At 44.9% G+C, this 15,483-nt stretch overlaps 2 protein-coding genes across 31 annotated transcripts in view; both read left to right on the forward strand.

The window, feature by feature from the left end:
- Nucleotides 1–11,062, forward strand: part of NEU2 (neuraminidase 2) — a 35,740-nt gene extending 24,678 nt beyond the window's left edge. For 14 of the 29 annotated variants that reach the window (XM_071437409.1, XM_071437416.1, XM_071437413.1 and 11 more), the window contains 3 exons: nucleotides 4,512–4,642; nucleotides 8,020–8,224; nucleotides 9,952–11,062. In XM_071437409.1, coding sequence (XP_071293510.1) covers nucleotides 4,512–4,642; nucleotides 8,020–8,224; nucleotides 9,952–10,890 — 1,275 coding nt within the window. In that variant the 3' untranslated portion in view covers nucleotides 10,891–11,062. Of the gene's footprint in view, nucleotides 1–2,665; nucleotides 2,944–4,511; nucleotides 4,643–6,345; nucleotides 6,490–6,535; nucleotides 7,219–8,019; nucleotides 8,225–9,951 lie in introns of those variants that run through there. The other 15 variants (XM_071437424.1, XM_071437426.1, XM_071437420.1 and 12 more) reach the window with 7 other exon arrangements.
- Nucleotides 8,101–15,483, forward strand: part of INPP5D (inositol polyphosphate-5-phosphatase D) — a 56,498-nt gene continuing 49,115 nt past the window's right edge. Inside the window, exons 1-2 of one of the 2 annotated variants that reach the window (XM_071437400.1) lie at nucleotides 8,101–8,224; nucleotides 15,223–15,454. In XM_071437400.1, coding sequence (XP_071293501.1) covers nucleotides 15,321–15,454 — 134 coding nt within the window. In that variant the 5' untranslated portion in view covers nucleotides 8,101–8,224; nucleotides 15,223–15,320. Of the gene's footprint in view, nucleotides 8,225–12,597; nucleotides 13,715–15,222; nucleotides 15,455–15,483 lie in introns of those variants that run through there. The other variant, XM_071437399.1, reaches the window with a different exon arrangement.

The following is a 15,483-nucleotide window of genomic DNA, read 5'->3' on the forward strand; positions in this document are numbered from 1 at the left end:
TGGACTGCTTGTCACTCACTAGATGTACCATTTCTTGTTTTCCTGCTAATTTCTTTTCACATATGCTCATGAGCATTAGCTTCTGAATTCTCTTCCTCAGCCTCCATTTGCAGCTATTGCCATATCTTTCCTAAAAGGTGACACCCAAAACTGAACACGGTCCTCCAAATTCAAATGCTCCATTGTTCAGGATTCTGTCATTATATTATCTTCTGCATTATTTTTATATCCTCTTATTAATGCACCCACACACCCCATTTGCATTTTTTAACCTTTTTAAAAACGTTTTCATTACAACAATCAGATATAAGGGCAATGAAGTAAGCGTGGAACAATAGCAGTGAAGATTTTGATCTTCCTCAGACCTAAACCTGTTTTAAACTTCAGTGGTGACACTGATTTTGATTTACACTGAAAGGAAAGAGGAAGGATCAGGCTGTGCATGTCAACAGCGGGACATCCATTTTTGATAGTTACTAAGGAACAGTTTTGTAAAATAGTTTCAGAACAACATGTTGTTTGGGAAAAGCACTTTTTCTTTTATCAGAAGGCTGGGGTTTTGCAAATAGAGGTTTGTGCTGTGGGCTGGAGGCTGAAGAGCAGTGCTGGAGCCTGGATGCTGGCATGGTGTTGGTGGCTGCAGGGAAGCAGTGCGGGGTGCCTGCGTGTTGATTGTGGGACTGTCCTGCACAGGCACTGAGATTGCCTAATTTTAACCTCATGGCAGGACTAAGCAGCACATCCTTCATTTTAGGAGTAGACTTAGCCTTTCTAAGCTGTTAGCTTCTGCACAGCCATGTCTGATACTGACTGGTCCTGGAGAGTGGGTCAAAGGCAGGGCACCCCAGCTGGCTGCAGGGGAATGTGTGGGATCTTACTTAGAGAGGATGAGCCGATAAGGGGAGGTGGGAGGTGGCAAGAGGCAGAGCTACTCTGCCATATGCATGCTGCCACCATTGCCACCACACCAAGCCACACTTGGGACTGTCACTCAGAAGAGATGGACAACCAGTTTTAAGCTGCAGCTGGGAAAGGTGATTTCTGTTAAACAAATGAGTATTTATGGGTTGTCTGGCTGCAGAAGCCAAGTGTGTGACTCAGAAAATCACCTGAATAACACTGCTGCTAGCCAGGGAGAAGAAAAAAGGGGAAGAAATCCATAAAGCAATCATTCATGTCTTGCTTTCAGGCAGACTGCACCTTAGCAGCCTCTTCAATATCTTTTGTCCTCCATTAATTGCTGCCACTTTACTTGACTCTGGATTTTCTCCAGGAGCCACTGTTAAAAGTTACTATCTGGTGGATGTCAATGATACTGTCTCTGGAGGGACTTTTCCTCACACTGTTGTTTGATTCCAGGTAATGCAGTGAGATACAAATGCCTTCAGTCTTCTCTTGTGCGCCCCAATTAATGCCAAGCTTTACCTGCCCAGTTAGGCAAGGTTCGTAAACACGGGGTGTGGTTTCACCATGCAGCTAATTAGATCCAGTGACTAAGTGCTAGTCTGGGTTGTGTGTTTGCTCCTCCTGTCAGCAGCTTCATGCTACTGCTCCAACTGCAGATTCTGTTGCTTGATGGACTCTTGCTGATGCAATCCAGGACAATGACCCAGCAGAAACAGTTCACTTGGTTTTTTTTTTCCCCCGGATTAATTTTCTGCCAGTCTCATATCCTCTGATGGCTTGCCAAGGTAAAATGAGGATTCTTGCTGGCACAGGAAAGGATACAGTGTTGCTCAAGAGAAACAGAGTAATATAGAAGCATTACCTTAATTTGGTTGCTCAGCTGATTGTTTGTAAATCCACACCGTTGTATCTTCCTATTTGGCTTGCCCAGATCAACCACAACTGCCATGAAAAAAGGAGACTTTTTCCATGACTAGCAAGATCTCTTCACAGGATTATTATTCTCATTCTTTCAGATCACTTCAAAGATAAGAAGTGTTAATGGCAGCAATGGAAGCTCAATAGAGAAGAGAGGAAAGCAAGGGATGCAGCAAGAAAAGGGATTGGAGGTGGGATGCTGCTGTCATTTCTGACAGCAGTAGCACAATGTAGTTGTGAAATTATTTGCTTGGGTACTTGCAGCATCTGCAGGTGCTGCCTCTCAGCCAGCCAGGGCACAGCTGGGAGAAGGGATACTGCCATCTCTTTCTTCCTCAGGTGTGACCTTAGGCTCATGCTCTCCTCCCTGTGCTTGGTTCCCCCCAGTAGCTCCTTGCCTGCAGCTGCTGGGATAGTTTGGCCTTTGAAACACTTCCACAGAGGCTCTGGGAGCTGCACCTGAATGCATCAGCCTGAATGTATCATTCCTGCATTCCTGCTTGGCCACTCCTATGTTAAACCATTTCTTATCCAGAAAGAACATGTTGGTGGGTTGGAGGTGTGTGGAGACAGAATGTTAGATTATCACAGCACCATCACCTGTTGGTTATAACAATTTTATGGGTTCTTTAGGCAAACTTTCCCAGAGCTCAGTACTCTGAGGGAAAGCACTGGGAGTCCACATGCTGCAATCAGAGGAACTTTGCCTTCCTCAGCACCAGGGGAGTAGAGCACCAAGAAATAAGACAGCATGCTGAACTGTATAGAACGAACAGCTGTGCCACAGTGCAGCAACCCATGCAGGTAGAAACATGCTGCTTAATTACTATGGTAATGTAGAAGTCTTTCCCTTTGTTTGTCTGCCTCCCATGGAACCACCCCTTATATGCAAAAGAGGTTTGCTATTTAAATGTCAGCTTGTGTTTATATGCCAGCTGATAGCTTTTTCCGGGGATCCAAGACAGCTGACATTGCTGCCAACATAAATACTTTTGCGGGTTGGAGATTACTTGGTAAGAGTGTGGTGAGCCTCCCTTTTGTCTAATCCAATAGGAGTGGTTTTTGGTTCTGTTGTTTTTTGCCTTTTGACCTGACTTCCAGAAGACACAGAGTAAAAAGGTATTTTTTCTTTTCCTTTTCCTTTTTTTATTTTCATAACTGTGGACATTGATAGGAACTAAAAAGGTAAATACAACACTTTGTAGGTTCAAGTAGGAATGCAGTTTGTGTATTCCTCCACCAAATATATTTTAAGAAAAATACTGCTGCTCCATGTAATTCCTCTCTCCTGCTAAGAAAACCTCCACTTTAAGGCACAGGAGCTACTGCCAAGCTGAGCCACAACAGTTTGAAAGCAGATCCTGACTGATTGTTTAGGAAAGCATGTATACTGTGGTGATGGAAAATCCCCTTGTGAATGTGGTATGATGTTTGCACCACAAGAGAAACTTTCTGTTTCTTGTGTGGTAAAAAAGTTTAGTTCGATTAGCTGCTGGATTAAAGTAAATCCAGTTTTGTGTCTTTTTCAGTTTTGAATCCTGAATGTTAAGGTTTGTTTAAGATTTATTGTTTGACAGTTTTTGCTGATAACATCTTTCTGACTTTACATTGAGGGTGATTTAGTAGACTAAATAAATGTGTGTTGCTTGGCTTGTTAAGAAATTCCATAGCCTAGATTTAGTGTAGGGTCTGGTCTAAGGGCATAAGCAGGCTGAAGATGGAGCACTCTGATGCTGGGCTTTGGCAGAAACAGGCACAGCTATGCTGCTTAGGAGGGAGGAAAGCTTCCACACAGGAGTGTGCTGTGCAGCAATTATTCTAAAAGCAAACTGGGGCTTCTATTTCTTAACCCTATGCAACTGAGCTTGGAATGTGACTACTTCTGGGACCCCTCTATGCAATATCCCAAGGGAAATGTCTTATTTCCCTTCAAGTGAGACAAGGAGTGTGTTTTGGCATAATGCTTGGTTGACTTTATACATTTGGAAAGCACTGTAAGTCCAGGTCTGATGCTGAGTAGAAAATGAGCAGTCCTGGGTTCTTGCACTTACCTTGAAAAGCAGAATTTTAGTTGAGTTTTGTTTTTGACTCTATCTGGGTTTTTTGATTGTGTTTTTTCCCCCAGAGTCTCCCTTAATGAGTTGGATAGTTCTTCTGGGACCTATCTGAAATCATTCAAGAACAAGCTACCTGCTCCACAGGGTGTAGAGCTCTCTGACAGGGACCAAGGGATCGAGTTCAGCATATTACCTTATTTCTGTTGTTTTGTTTTAAAGACATGCTGTCATTTCAGCTTGGTTCTGATCATGTTCAGAACAGGTTTTTACAGAAGCTGAGGCCAGTGGAAATGTTATGCTTTTTACTCACTTTTCTTGGAGAGGATTAAAGCAAATAAACATGCAATGGCTCATCCTGCTCCAAGTCTGTGTGAGCTGCCTTGAAGGACAAAAGTGGAAGGAACAAGTACCCTCTCCTGGTGTCTACCAGCACCTCTCCTTTCTGCCACTTGGATTATTTCCAGGGACTAAATCCATCATAGATTCACTTGTTGACAACTGTTATTTCTTTTGACTCTTCTGGTGTGCTGGAAACAGTCTCTGCTTTGGAAATCATTACAGCTGTGTAACTTGCAAATGATGAGTAATGGCTTCCTCCAGTTTAACTCCCTCTTCTCTTACTGTTTGCAGTGTGCTCATCTTTCCCTGTCTGCCCAGTCCTGCCCAGAGGTGAAGTATGGGATCTCAGTGCAGCTTCCCTCGTGCCTTGGAGAAGAATTGCAGGTAAACATCAGCCTCCTCGAACACGACACTTTGCAAGGGTAAGTCTGGAAAATAAACTAAAGACTCCAGTAAAAACCAGAATGCAGTAGGGGATATTGGCTTAATGGCTACATGATAAATTTCCCTTCTCCTCACTAGCATCTCTGTCATGCAGAAAGAGGTGACCAGATATGTTCTTTTCTCTTAAAAAAAAAAATTACTACATCCAGTTCCCCTTTCTTACTCCTGTAGCTCAGGAAAGTACAGCTAACTCTCTCTCCACGGTTGTTGAGTTGATACTGGTCTGAGCAATTTTTGTGTTCATGTGTACAGCTCTCCAGTCTCCTGCTTCTGTTTCAGGCCTTTGTATTCCAGTTTAGCTCTTAGTGTTTCAAAAGGTACTGCTGTGATCTTTGTCTTGCCCATGTCCTTGGGGTGTGCTGGCTGCAACACTGTTTTCTTCCTTGCAGGCCAGCCAGTGCTATTTCAGTGAGGTTTAGGAACCAAGTAGCATCATGGACACACACATCCCCTGGCAATGTAGCCTTGGAAGGACTAGCAGGTGTGATTTGAATTCCAGCAGTTCTGGAATATTGGAACATTGGAACAGTCTTTGTATGGCTGTCCAGCCAATGATTTGCCAATTTTGCTTCTTTTTTATTCAGAAGGGTCTAGTTGGTGGGTGTGCCTTTGAATACAGGTTGGGGTCAAAAGAAAAATCAATTCCTTTCAGTTGGCTGGACAAGTAACTAAAACAGCACTATTTTGCTTTCTTTTAATATATATATTATGAATTTAAAACTTATTTAAAGATGCTTCATTTTTGATTCTGTGTGAAACTCACACTGTTATGACTCAATCTCTGCATGAGAATCCACAAGGGAGAACATAGAAAAAGCTGAATACTGACTTTGTGTGTTTAAAAAAGGATAGCAAAGTTTCTCTGCAGATGGATACATAGCATGTATATATATGCATACAGCCATAATACCCACACTGTGTGTAGGGAGTGTATGTACAAGCTTATATACACACACACTCACACGTATCTCTATTTAGTCTCTGGATAGATGGAAATGTCACTTGATTCCAGTATTTTCCTTGATTATAGTTGCTGTGTCCAGGAACCTCAGGCTTGTTTCTATGGCAGCTATTCCCAGTTCAGCTATTTCCTCAATCCCCATTTGGCAGTAAGTGGAAGATGTTGTGACACTCACAGTGAGCATGTCACAGGGGGGCTGAGAGTGTGGGCAGAGCTGTGTGCAGGTGACAGGCTCAGACAGGAGGGACTCGTGTGCAGCAGGCTGCAGCATGGCCTCCTGTGGCAGCAGTCTCTTGGCTTTTCATCAAGGGATTCGCAGACCAGCCCAGATCTCTCTGTCTCTCTCTCTTTTTCTTCTTATTTTTTTTTCCCTTTCTTTTCCTTCCCTGTTGCCCTGCTCTGAAGCAGGACTGCAAGATCAGGATGGCATTTTGAACAGGAACACTAGGGAACCTATGCTGCACTAGACAGGCTGACTAATCTCCCTTTAAATAATCTCCCTTTAAATAGTCTGGAAGCACACTGGTGAGTTTCTCTTTCAGGAGCCATAAATAGCCAGATCCATGCTGGTAAGTAGCAAACAGCACAGTTATTTGTTCTGGGAAGGTCTTCCTATTTCCTTCATGTTATTGCATGGATAGCTGTGATCCAGTTCTGGTAACACTCTGTATGGTAGCAGTGCTGCTGCCTTTCCTCACACTGCTTTATCTTCTGTGACAGGGAGGAGGGAGCAGCTGCTCCTGGGAGATTGACTTCCCTTTCCAGTGCCTTTGGATCAGAGTGGCAGTGGGGCTGGGGCTTGCTGTGGACTGTACAGCTGGCTTTAGCTGGAGCAGTGCAGTTCAGACCCTTCTGAGAAGTGCTGTGAGTCAAAAATCTGACTGATATTTGTAGCACCTGGAAGGTGGAAGGAAGGAGTATTTGAATGCTTGCTGCCTAGCTATGGATCTGGATAGAGTGGAATATATGGTCCTGTGAGCTAGCTCACCTTGTGCTTCAGACTTGTCTGAAGGATAAACTCAGTTTATTTGTTTTCCTAACTCATAAATAAACACTGAAAAAGAAATTGACCAAGTCTATGTTAGTTAGGCTGGCTAATATAATCTTCTAAAAGATGGAAGAGTGCAAACTATTCTTCAGGTAGGTACAAGCACTCTGAAGCTGCCTCCATATCTGGTCCTGAATTATCAAGGCAGCCTTCAAGAACATCAGAAGCTCATCCATGTCCAGTAGTTGCTACAGCACTTTCTAAGATTTAGGTAAATAGGAGAATCCTCAACAAAGAGGGCAGCAAGTCTTGCCTCAGTGAGGTAGGAGGCATTTGAATTTCTTACTCATAGTGTATTGTCATCTTCTTCCTGCCATCCTACCCACTCAATGCGTCAGAGATCTAAGGCTTGATTTTTTAATATTTATTTTTCTTTTTTTTCTTCCCCACCTTCTCTGCTGAGCAGGGAATATCCAAGCCTTCGGTTTCTGGTACATCATGTAAAAATTTTTTGTTTCCTTTTATATTTTTCTCTTTTTTTCTTTCTTATTTTTTCTCCATCTGCTGAGACACAATTCCCTTCATCTACTGGCTTTTATACTGGGGTGAGTTGGCTCACTGGTGCAAGAGGACAGAGGGCCAAGTAGGTCTGAGGAGGGGAAGAGAGGATATGTGGGGGCATAGCATAGACCAGTTACACAGTGGCAGCTTCCTTAAATTGTCCCTCATGTTTGCTTTCCTTCATAACATTGCTATTAAATCATTGTAAAGAGGACAAGGTTTCTGCCTGGTCATATCCCAAGTGATGTGACACCATTCAGACTGTTTTTTGATCTTATGGAAGGAGGGGTGTTCTTTTCCTTTCCTTATTCATGCTCAGTGCTTGCCATCCTCAAACTGGGACACACCTGGGGGCAGGGATTGCCTCAGTGTGTCATTTATATGGGATTTTAAGCTCCTATTTGGCAAAGTGGAAGTTCTGTGCCAAGTTTTGGATACAACCTCAACAGAGAAATTAATGGTCTTCTGAGGAAAACTACTACAATGTCTTATTATCAACAGTTTTCTGAATTAGAGTAAACAAAACCAAACAAAAATACTCAGCCTGTGCATTTAATTAAAAAGACAAAACAAAGCACAGCTTTTTAATTAACTGTATTTGGTGTACTTACCTTGCGACACTCCAGTCGGAACAACCAGGCTGTTCCTGGGCTAAGTTTGGCCTGAGTTCCAGCTAGTATGCTACCCACAGGTTCTCTTTGGAAAAGCAGAAGGAAAATACAAATCTGAAAGTATGTTTCAATGCCTGACAGGTCCCACTGAGCAGAGAGAGCAAAAAGCAGTGGAATCTGCCCCATGCCACTTTGCTGGGTCAAAATGCAGTGTGCTTTGTCTCTTCCCCCTAGCACAATGGCTGCGTTCCCTGTCCTGCAGCAGGAAACGTTATTCCGGAACGGTACCTGGAGCTATCGAATTCCAGCCCTGCTCTACCTGCCGCGCTTCAGCATCATCCTGGCCTTTGCTGAGGAGCGAGAGGACCTGGTGGATGAACATGCCAAGCTGATAGTCATGCGCAGGGGCGTGTACGACCCAGCCACGCAGCACGTTCAGGTACCAGTGCAGGGAGAAGCGGGGGACACTGCCCCCTGTTCTGCCCACCTGCCCACAGTGAGTGGAATGTATTTGCCCTCTTGCTGTAGGGACAGGGCAGCTTCTCCTCCTCAGGTACAGGAGACAAATCTGCCTATAAATAATGCACGTCTCATTATCACTGCTGGGATTCAACCCTATGGGCAGCTGTTGGGGGGACTAAAATGGAGTAGATATTCTAGGGGTGGCTTTAACTCATCATTGCAGAGCTGGGGATGCAGATACAGAGATGGGACAAAAGTCCTGTTGTAGCTGGAAAAATGCGGTGGAGAGGCAGAAATGCCTCAAGGAAGAAATGCCACAACAATGGGGAGGAGTAAATTAGCGATGAATGACTATTCTGTTTTTTTTTTTTTTTTCAATTCATCATTTTAGGACTTCCTTTCTCAATCTAAATTGAGAATAGTCTCTCCATGTCTCCATGCAAAAAAAAAAGTGTCTGGTTTGCTGGTGCCAGTGAATTGGCTACCTTCTTAACCTACCAGTTATTATTAACAGTTATGCTGCCGGGTGGCTGGGGGTGGTGGAAACTCTATTTATAATAACTTTTTGCATATGCAAAGGCATGAATGTCTTGGGGAAAAAAAAAAGTAATTATATTTTTCTATTCCAAACCTTCGTTGGTTGTCTTAGATTATAGGCTCTTAAGAGCTGGAGTCTGCCTAGCAGAAGCAGCCTCTGAGCCCACCTGCAGTGTCATACCATTCAGGTAACATCTTGTGTAACTCCATGTAATTCAGTTAGTGGGGTTCAGTTGGTCATAAACTTAGTAATTTGTGTTCACATGCTAGAATTTTTGAAAATGGAAGTACTAAATTTTCAATAAAAGTTAGTATTAGTTGGATAGAAACAGAAAAGATATGAACAAAAAGGCTAATCAGCAAATCAGGGCAGAAAAGTTAATTAATATAATCTTACTGAAAACTACTGCTTTGCTTACCAAGCCAATAACATGATGTAGTCATAGTTTTCTAATTGCAATGCTAGTGTTAGAAACATGATTGCGTTATGTGCTATTCATTTGAAGAAAACAGGGCTTGCTGGGTAGTTATACCAGCTCTACGACCTATTTTCTGAGTCAGACAGCTCAGGGTCCAAATCTCCACACCAGAGTCACGTAATCAGCCCTCGCAAGGTGCTTCAGTGTAGGCTGGGTTGCCCATTCACATACATTCACATCAAAGTGGAGGAACAGGAGCCTGAATGAGCAGGGATTTGTCATCATCCAGGATGCTTGAAAAGGGCTTGGGTTTCTCTGTGACTTCCTCAAAAACATTGACACAGCACAGTGTCTGTACTAGCACACTTTGACCACTGGGCATGTCTGTGTGCCATATATATATTTGTGAGGATTTCTGAAAATTCAGCCACTATAGCTTTTTAAAGGATGTCATCAGCCACCAGCTGCATTGAGATATGGAACTATCAGTTCCTCGGGGAGTAGTAATTGAAAAGGACATAACCCACATGCTTGGTGAAGTGTACATGCTTCGTGTCATCAAAATAATTTTCACTTTCCTTTGACGATGCCAGATTATTGTCTTCCCATTTCTTGCTCTATCCATTATCCTGCTTCTGTTCTTCCCATGCTCTTCTGTGGCTTTTATCCAGACATCCTTGCACTATAATGTGGGTCTCTTTGTAACAGTGTGTTCCATTCTTGTCTCCCTTCCCACGGACTGTGGCAGTGGAAAAGGATGGAGACCCTTGTCAGTGCAAAGCTTGAAGGCCACCGATCTATGAACCCCTGCCCCGTATATGATGAAGTCTCGGGAAAACTCATCTTGTTCTTCATAGCTGTCCCAGGAAAGATCTCTGAGCAGCATCAGCTGAGGACAAAGATCAACCTGGTACGTCTCTGCTATGTCACTAGCATGGACCAAGGACGCACCTGGAGTGCTGCCCAGGATGTCACTGACAGGACCATTAGGAATGAGTACAAGAACTGGGCCACCTTTGCGGTGGGGCCAGGTCATGGACTACAGTTGCTCGATGAGGCCCGGAGCCTTGTGATTCCTGCCTATGCCTATCGTATCTTGGACCCCAAGCAACACCCCACCCCTCATGCCTTCTGCTTCATCAGCTCTGACCATGGGGCAACATGGGAGAAGGGGAACTTTGTGGGGGGGGAGAGCGCAGTGGAGTGCCAGGTAGCAGAGGTGCATACCTGTGGCAGAAAGGTCCTTTACTGCAATGCAAGGAGCAACAGGGGAGCCAGGATCCAGGCTGTCAGCTACAACCATGGGCTGGACTTTGAGGGAGGCCAGCGGGTTGAAATGCTAATAGAACCTCCCTCGGGATGCCATGGGAGTGTTACTGCCTTCCCACCTCCCCCAGATGCAAGATGTCAAGACAGTTGGTTACTCTATGCTCATCCTACAGACCCAAGGGGTCGGAAAGATTTAGGAATTTACCTCAACAAAAGCCCTTTAAATCCAGCACACTGGACAAAACCCAGCATACTCTTCAAGGGCCTGTGTGCTTATTCGGATCTGCAGTACATGGGTGTTGGGCCTGATGGCTCACCTTTGTTCTCCTGCCTCTTTGAATATGGGACCCACAGACAATGTGAAGAGATGATTTTTGTCATGTTCACTTTGAAGCAAGCCTTTCCCTCAGAACACTGAGTCTCAAGCCTTTCCATCAGCATCCCTCTGAAAACCATCTTTGCTGATGCTTTTTACTGTCATTTCTTATCCCTCAGCAAAAGGGGTTTTTTTGTTCCTGCTGCACACATAGTTTGGTGTTGGCTTGTTCTGTCTGTAGATTGTGAAGTCCATTAAACATACCACAACTTAACACATTTGGTTTTGTTTTCTATTGCCTGTTCTCCCTTTTTGCCTTTCTCTTTGGCTGCTTTTTTACACATCATGTGCCCAAAACAAGTGTGACCTTTGTATAGGGCTTCTCACCTTGAGGTCTCTGATAGACTTCATCAGGGACATCAGTGTGCTGACAGTGCAGGGACTGCAAGGGAACAAATGGCAGCAGGGTTATGCTGAGTGGTATTTAGTAAGTTGTGGAGAAACTTCTAGAGAGGGCACTGGGCTTACTACCCTATATCTGCTGTCACCTTCTTCAGGAAGCTGCTTTGGCTCTGGTAAGGAGCAATGTTTCTTGCAGCCAATGTAGGAATGCAGGCACCTGTAATTTCCAGGGTTTTCTGTCTCCTTATTTCAGTAAGGCCATGTGATGCCTTGCTCTTGGGATATTCCATGCCAACTTCTTCAGTGTTTTTGAGGCTGCCTTGTTGAGTTCCCAGGCACTCCAGAGGCTTCTGCCTAATTTAACCTTCTCCTTACTTCCCATGCTGTGTTTTCTTGCTTACTCGCCCTTTTGCTTACACTGCATTGAGAAGGTGCAGTTTCCCATGTGTTAGAAAACCACAGCCTTGTCTGCTCTGGCTGCTCCCTCTCCCTGGGCAGTGTTAGTAGGAGTCACTGAGGACACCAGGACCCTTCTACACTGGGGACAGAGCAAGTGGCAAAAGTGGCATTTTGCCTATATGGAAACTGCAGGATCGGGACAGGTCTGCAGAGGGAGCTCCCAATTTAGAGTCAGGAGGGGAAGTGCTTGATGGTCTTCCTAACACAACTGCCAAGCTATGATCCACATAGCAACTACTCTTATTGTTGACAACCCCATGTCTTGTTATTACAGAGTATTATTGGCATATGAGGCACTATGTCAAACAAATAACATTGCCCCACTTTCAGCAAAAAAGCACCAGTGTCAGAGGAAGGAGAACTGACTAAGGCCAGAGAAACATAAAACACTCAAGCTGGAAGGCTTTCCAATGTAGACAGATTTTCAGCAGATTTCTGAATGAAACAGCTCTAGTTTTGGTGAGAGAGACACTATTCTACTACTATACAGTGTATTTTGAAAAGAGGCATTATACAATGACTACACAAGGGACTGACCAGGAACAAATGGCTACCATGTAATACACATCCGAGCAAATGGAGCTAGGAAAGTGTTGCCCATGCCTCTGGACAAAATTCTGCATATGAACCAGTCTGTGCTTGTTTCCTGTGTGTGTTGTATCCCGTGTGTGTGCACACATTCAATGACTGCAAGGAAAATATGTTTGTTCACCCTCTTGGAGAAGAAAAACTCTTGCTTTTCAGAGGTATCTCAGAACACATCCCCTTTGGTGAACACTACCAAGTCCCATAGGATTTTTTTTGCAGTGTCACTGCTCAGGTCCATGAGTCCCTGCTAGCACAGTGCTCCTACCGTTGCCTTTTACTACTGACAGCTTTCATGGGTGTTGGGAAAAAAGGCCCTGACTTTCCTCGCTATGGAGATTTGTTTCAGGGCACCTGGATGCTGCAGATACCAAGGGAGTGAAGGGATCTCGTGACCTTCACAGATACACTGCTAACTTGTCAAGCTGTTCCCAAGCAGCAGGTCAGTAACATGCTGGGCTGGAGTAGCAGAGTGGCTCAGGTAGTCAGTGCTTTTTGGGTATTACTTATATGCTCTTTAGATGTAGGCTAGAATCTAAATAACCTTTGTGGCCAACAGCCTATCACTGATGCCTAATTAGGGAATGGTATATTTAGATTTCTGCAAAGCTAACTGCTGCCCTATAGATTTAACCTCCTCATCAGATACTATGGAATACTTTAGTTTCATGACATGGAAATGCATACTTAAGTTTCTACCTGGCCAAGCCTGGCAGTTCCCATGCTGATGCAGTGCACAGGCTGAATATAGGTGGGGAGGAGGGGGTTGAGTGACCACTGTACATCTTGAATGATGTCACAGACAGTATTTATTTACTGGTTCTGGAGAGGCTGGTACAGTACTACCTGGACATCTATAGCAAAACCAGTTCAGATAAAGTGTCTATTATAGTGTCTTGGAAATAAGATATTATTCCAAGCTAACAAGCCATTAGGGATCACAGAGCTGTTTATATTATGGGACTGGGATTTACCTTTTGAGCCACTGAAGCTGTACTGTGCTTTCTTTTAGGACCAAGAAATACTCACAGAAACCAGCCTGTGCATTCAATTGTCACAGTCATCATTTATACTTGGATCCCTTCCCTTTTTTTTTGTCTCCAAGTTAAGGACTAGTGTGTGCCTGGACATGGGATTTGAAGGAAATAGCAGCAGATTGCTAAAAATCTATGTTGGTGGTGGGGTGGATAGGAGCTAAGTATGCAACTGATTAGTCTCAGATGTCTAATGAGGGCTTGTACTTGTTACCTGGTGTTAGTTTGCAGAAGATCAGGAGAAACAGAAACTCCAAACAGTTTCATTCTATCAAAATTGATGTTGTGAGCAGCTCTGTCCACTCTTCATCCAGATACATTTCTGTTGTATGGAGAGCACTGTGAGGTCGAGTGGTGGTTGACATTCAGAGCTGTTTTGCTTCCTGCTGCAGCTGTGCTCCAGAGAAGCTTCTGGAGATACCAGAAATCCCAAGGATCTGGTGCAGGTAAGGTTAGCAGTGCACTGTGGCCAGGCAGGGCTGTCAGAGCAGCTGCATGGTGCCTTTTGCCATATGCAGACTCTCATTTTGGTTGGGAGAATAGAGTTTGTAACACTCTGTAGCTTACAGCTAGTGGCAGAGCCACTTAATGGCATTCTGTGTCTGACTCCATTGAGGCACCCGAATCCCTAGGAGTTTGTCTGCTAAGGGCCTGTGTGAATGTTGGTGGAGCTGAAGGCCAGGTTGAGCTGAGCTAATTTTCATGTGCAGACAGTGCTTGCTCAGCATGGACAGGAAGCCCTGCACGGTGCAGTTCAGCTCATCTAGCAGGGCCCTGCTCTGGCCACACAGCTTTGGGCTGCTGCTGCCCACAGTTTCATCTTACTGTAGAGGTTAAGCTGGACACTGCAGACCAAGCCTCTGCATAGCTGAAAGCAACAAGAAGGCTTAGAGGGATGGATGCTGGGTTATGCTGGTTCACTCTCCTTTTACACACCCACAAATTTGCACTGACAGTCTGTTCTCTCCTGCCTTGCTGTCCATGCAGTGTACAGCACTTCATGCATGGTCCAGGTACTGCAGTTCCAGCACTTCTCCTGGGTCTGGGAACCAAGGGTTGCACAGGGCTAGCAGGGTTTGCACCTTTCCTCTGCCTCTGGACTTCGGTCCCAGCTCAGCTGCTGCTTTCAGGTATAGCTCAAATGTGGATGTGCAGAGAGCAGAGTGGTTGGAGGTACAGGATAGACAACCAAAATTGTCATGCAGGCAGTGCCCCTGTAGGAATGTTCTGGCATTGCTGCAAATATGTCTTGGAGACGCAGCACTAAGCATGCCACACAGCATAGCTGAGGGACAGATGTACATACAAAGAAAAGGGAAGTGAAAGCCCCAGTTCTCCCCTCTCTGACGCAGGTTGCAGACACAGCTTTGCTCTATCCCACCTTTGGGGATTTAGAATAGGAAAGATCTTTGAATCCATCTCACAGTAGCTCACAGGGGGCTTTGGTCAAAAATCCCTAGCACAAATCAGCCTTTCAGTCTGCTTCTATGCATGGAGACATGCAGTAGTTATTTTATCTTTTCAATTCTTTGAGGTTCCCTCCTCACACCTAGTCAAGGCAGGAATGGGGCAGTCAGTGCTATGTATCCTAATGCACAGTGTGTTTCTGATCAGAGATTTATTTATTCCCCATGGAGACCTGTAGTGGGTAGGACAGAGACAGGAAAAAGATGAAAACTCAAAGGATCTGGCAGGAGATCGTAAATTGGACGGCAGGCCACCAAAGCCTGGGGGACTGAATCTGTGAGGGAGCAGAAGAGATCACCAGCTGGGACTTTTGGACACAAAGCAGGAGGGAAAGGCAGGGAACGTGGGCTTGCTAGTCACTTCAGCAGCAGCATGAAGAGGGAGAGTGGGGGCTGCAGGGATATGTCACACTCACTCTCTGAGCTGTTTGAGTTGAGGAAGTTGTCCGTGGCTGAGTTTCCTTTCCCTCTCTGTGCTATTGAAACAGGAAGCTGGTGAGCTGAAGCTGGCTGATCGTTACACACAGACACACAGGCAGCTCTGGCAGCTCCTGTGCTGGCATTCAGGTTTCCTCCAGCTCCAGCAATGGATCAGTGCTGGTACCACGGCAACATCACTCGCTCCAGAGCTGAAGACCTGCTCTCCAAAGTAGGCAAGGACGGCAGCTTCCTTGTGCGGGCCAGTGAGTCAATTGCTTCAGCATATGCACTCTGCGTGCTGTAAGTACAGCGTTCTCCGCGCCCTTGCC

Source organism: Agelaius tricolor, unplaced genomic scaffold (genome assembly GCF_023055355.1).
Source record: "Agelaius tricolor isolate 1412-34295 unplaced genomic scaffold, bAgeTri1.0.p SCAF_12, whole genome shotgun sequence".
In the NCBI taxonomy this organism is placed as follows: Eukaryota; Metazoa; Chordata; class Aves; order Passeriformes; family Icteridae; genus Agelaius; species Agelaius tricolor.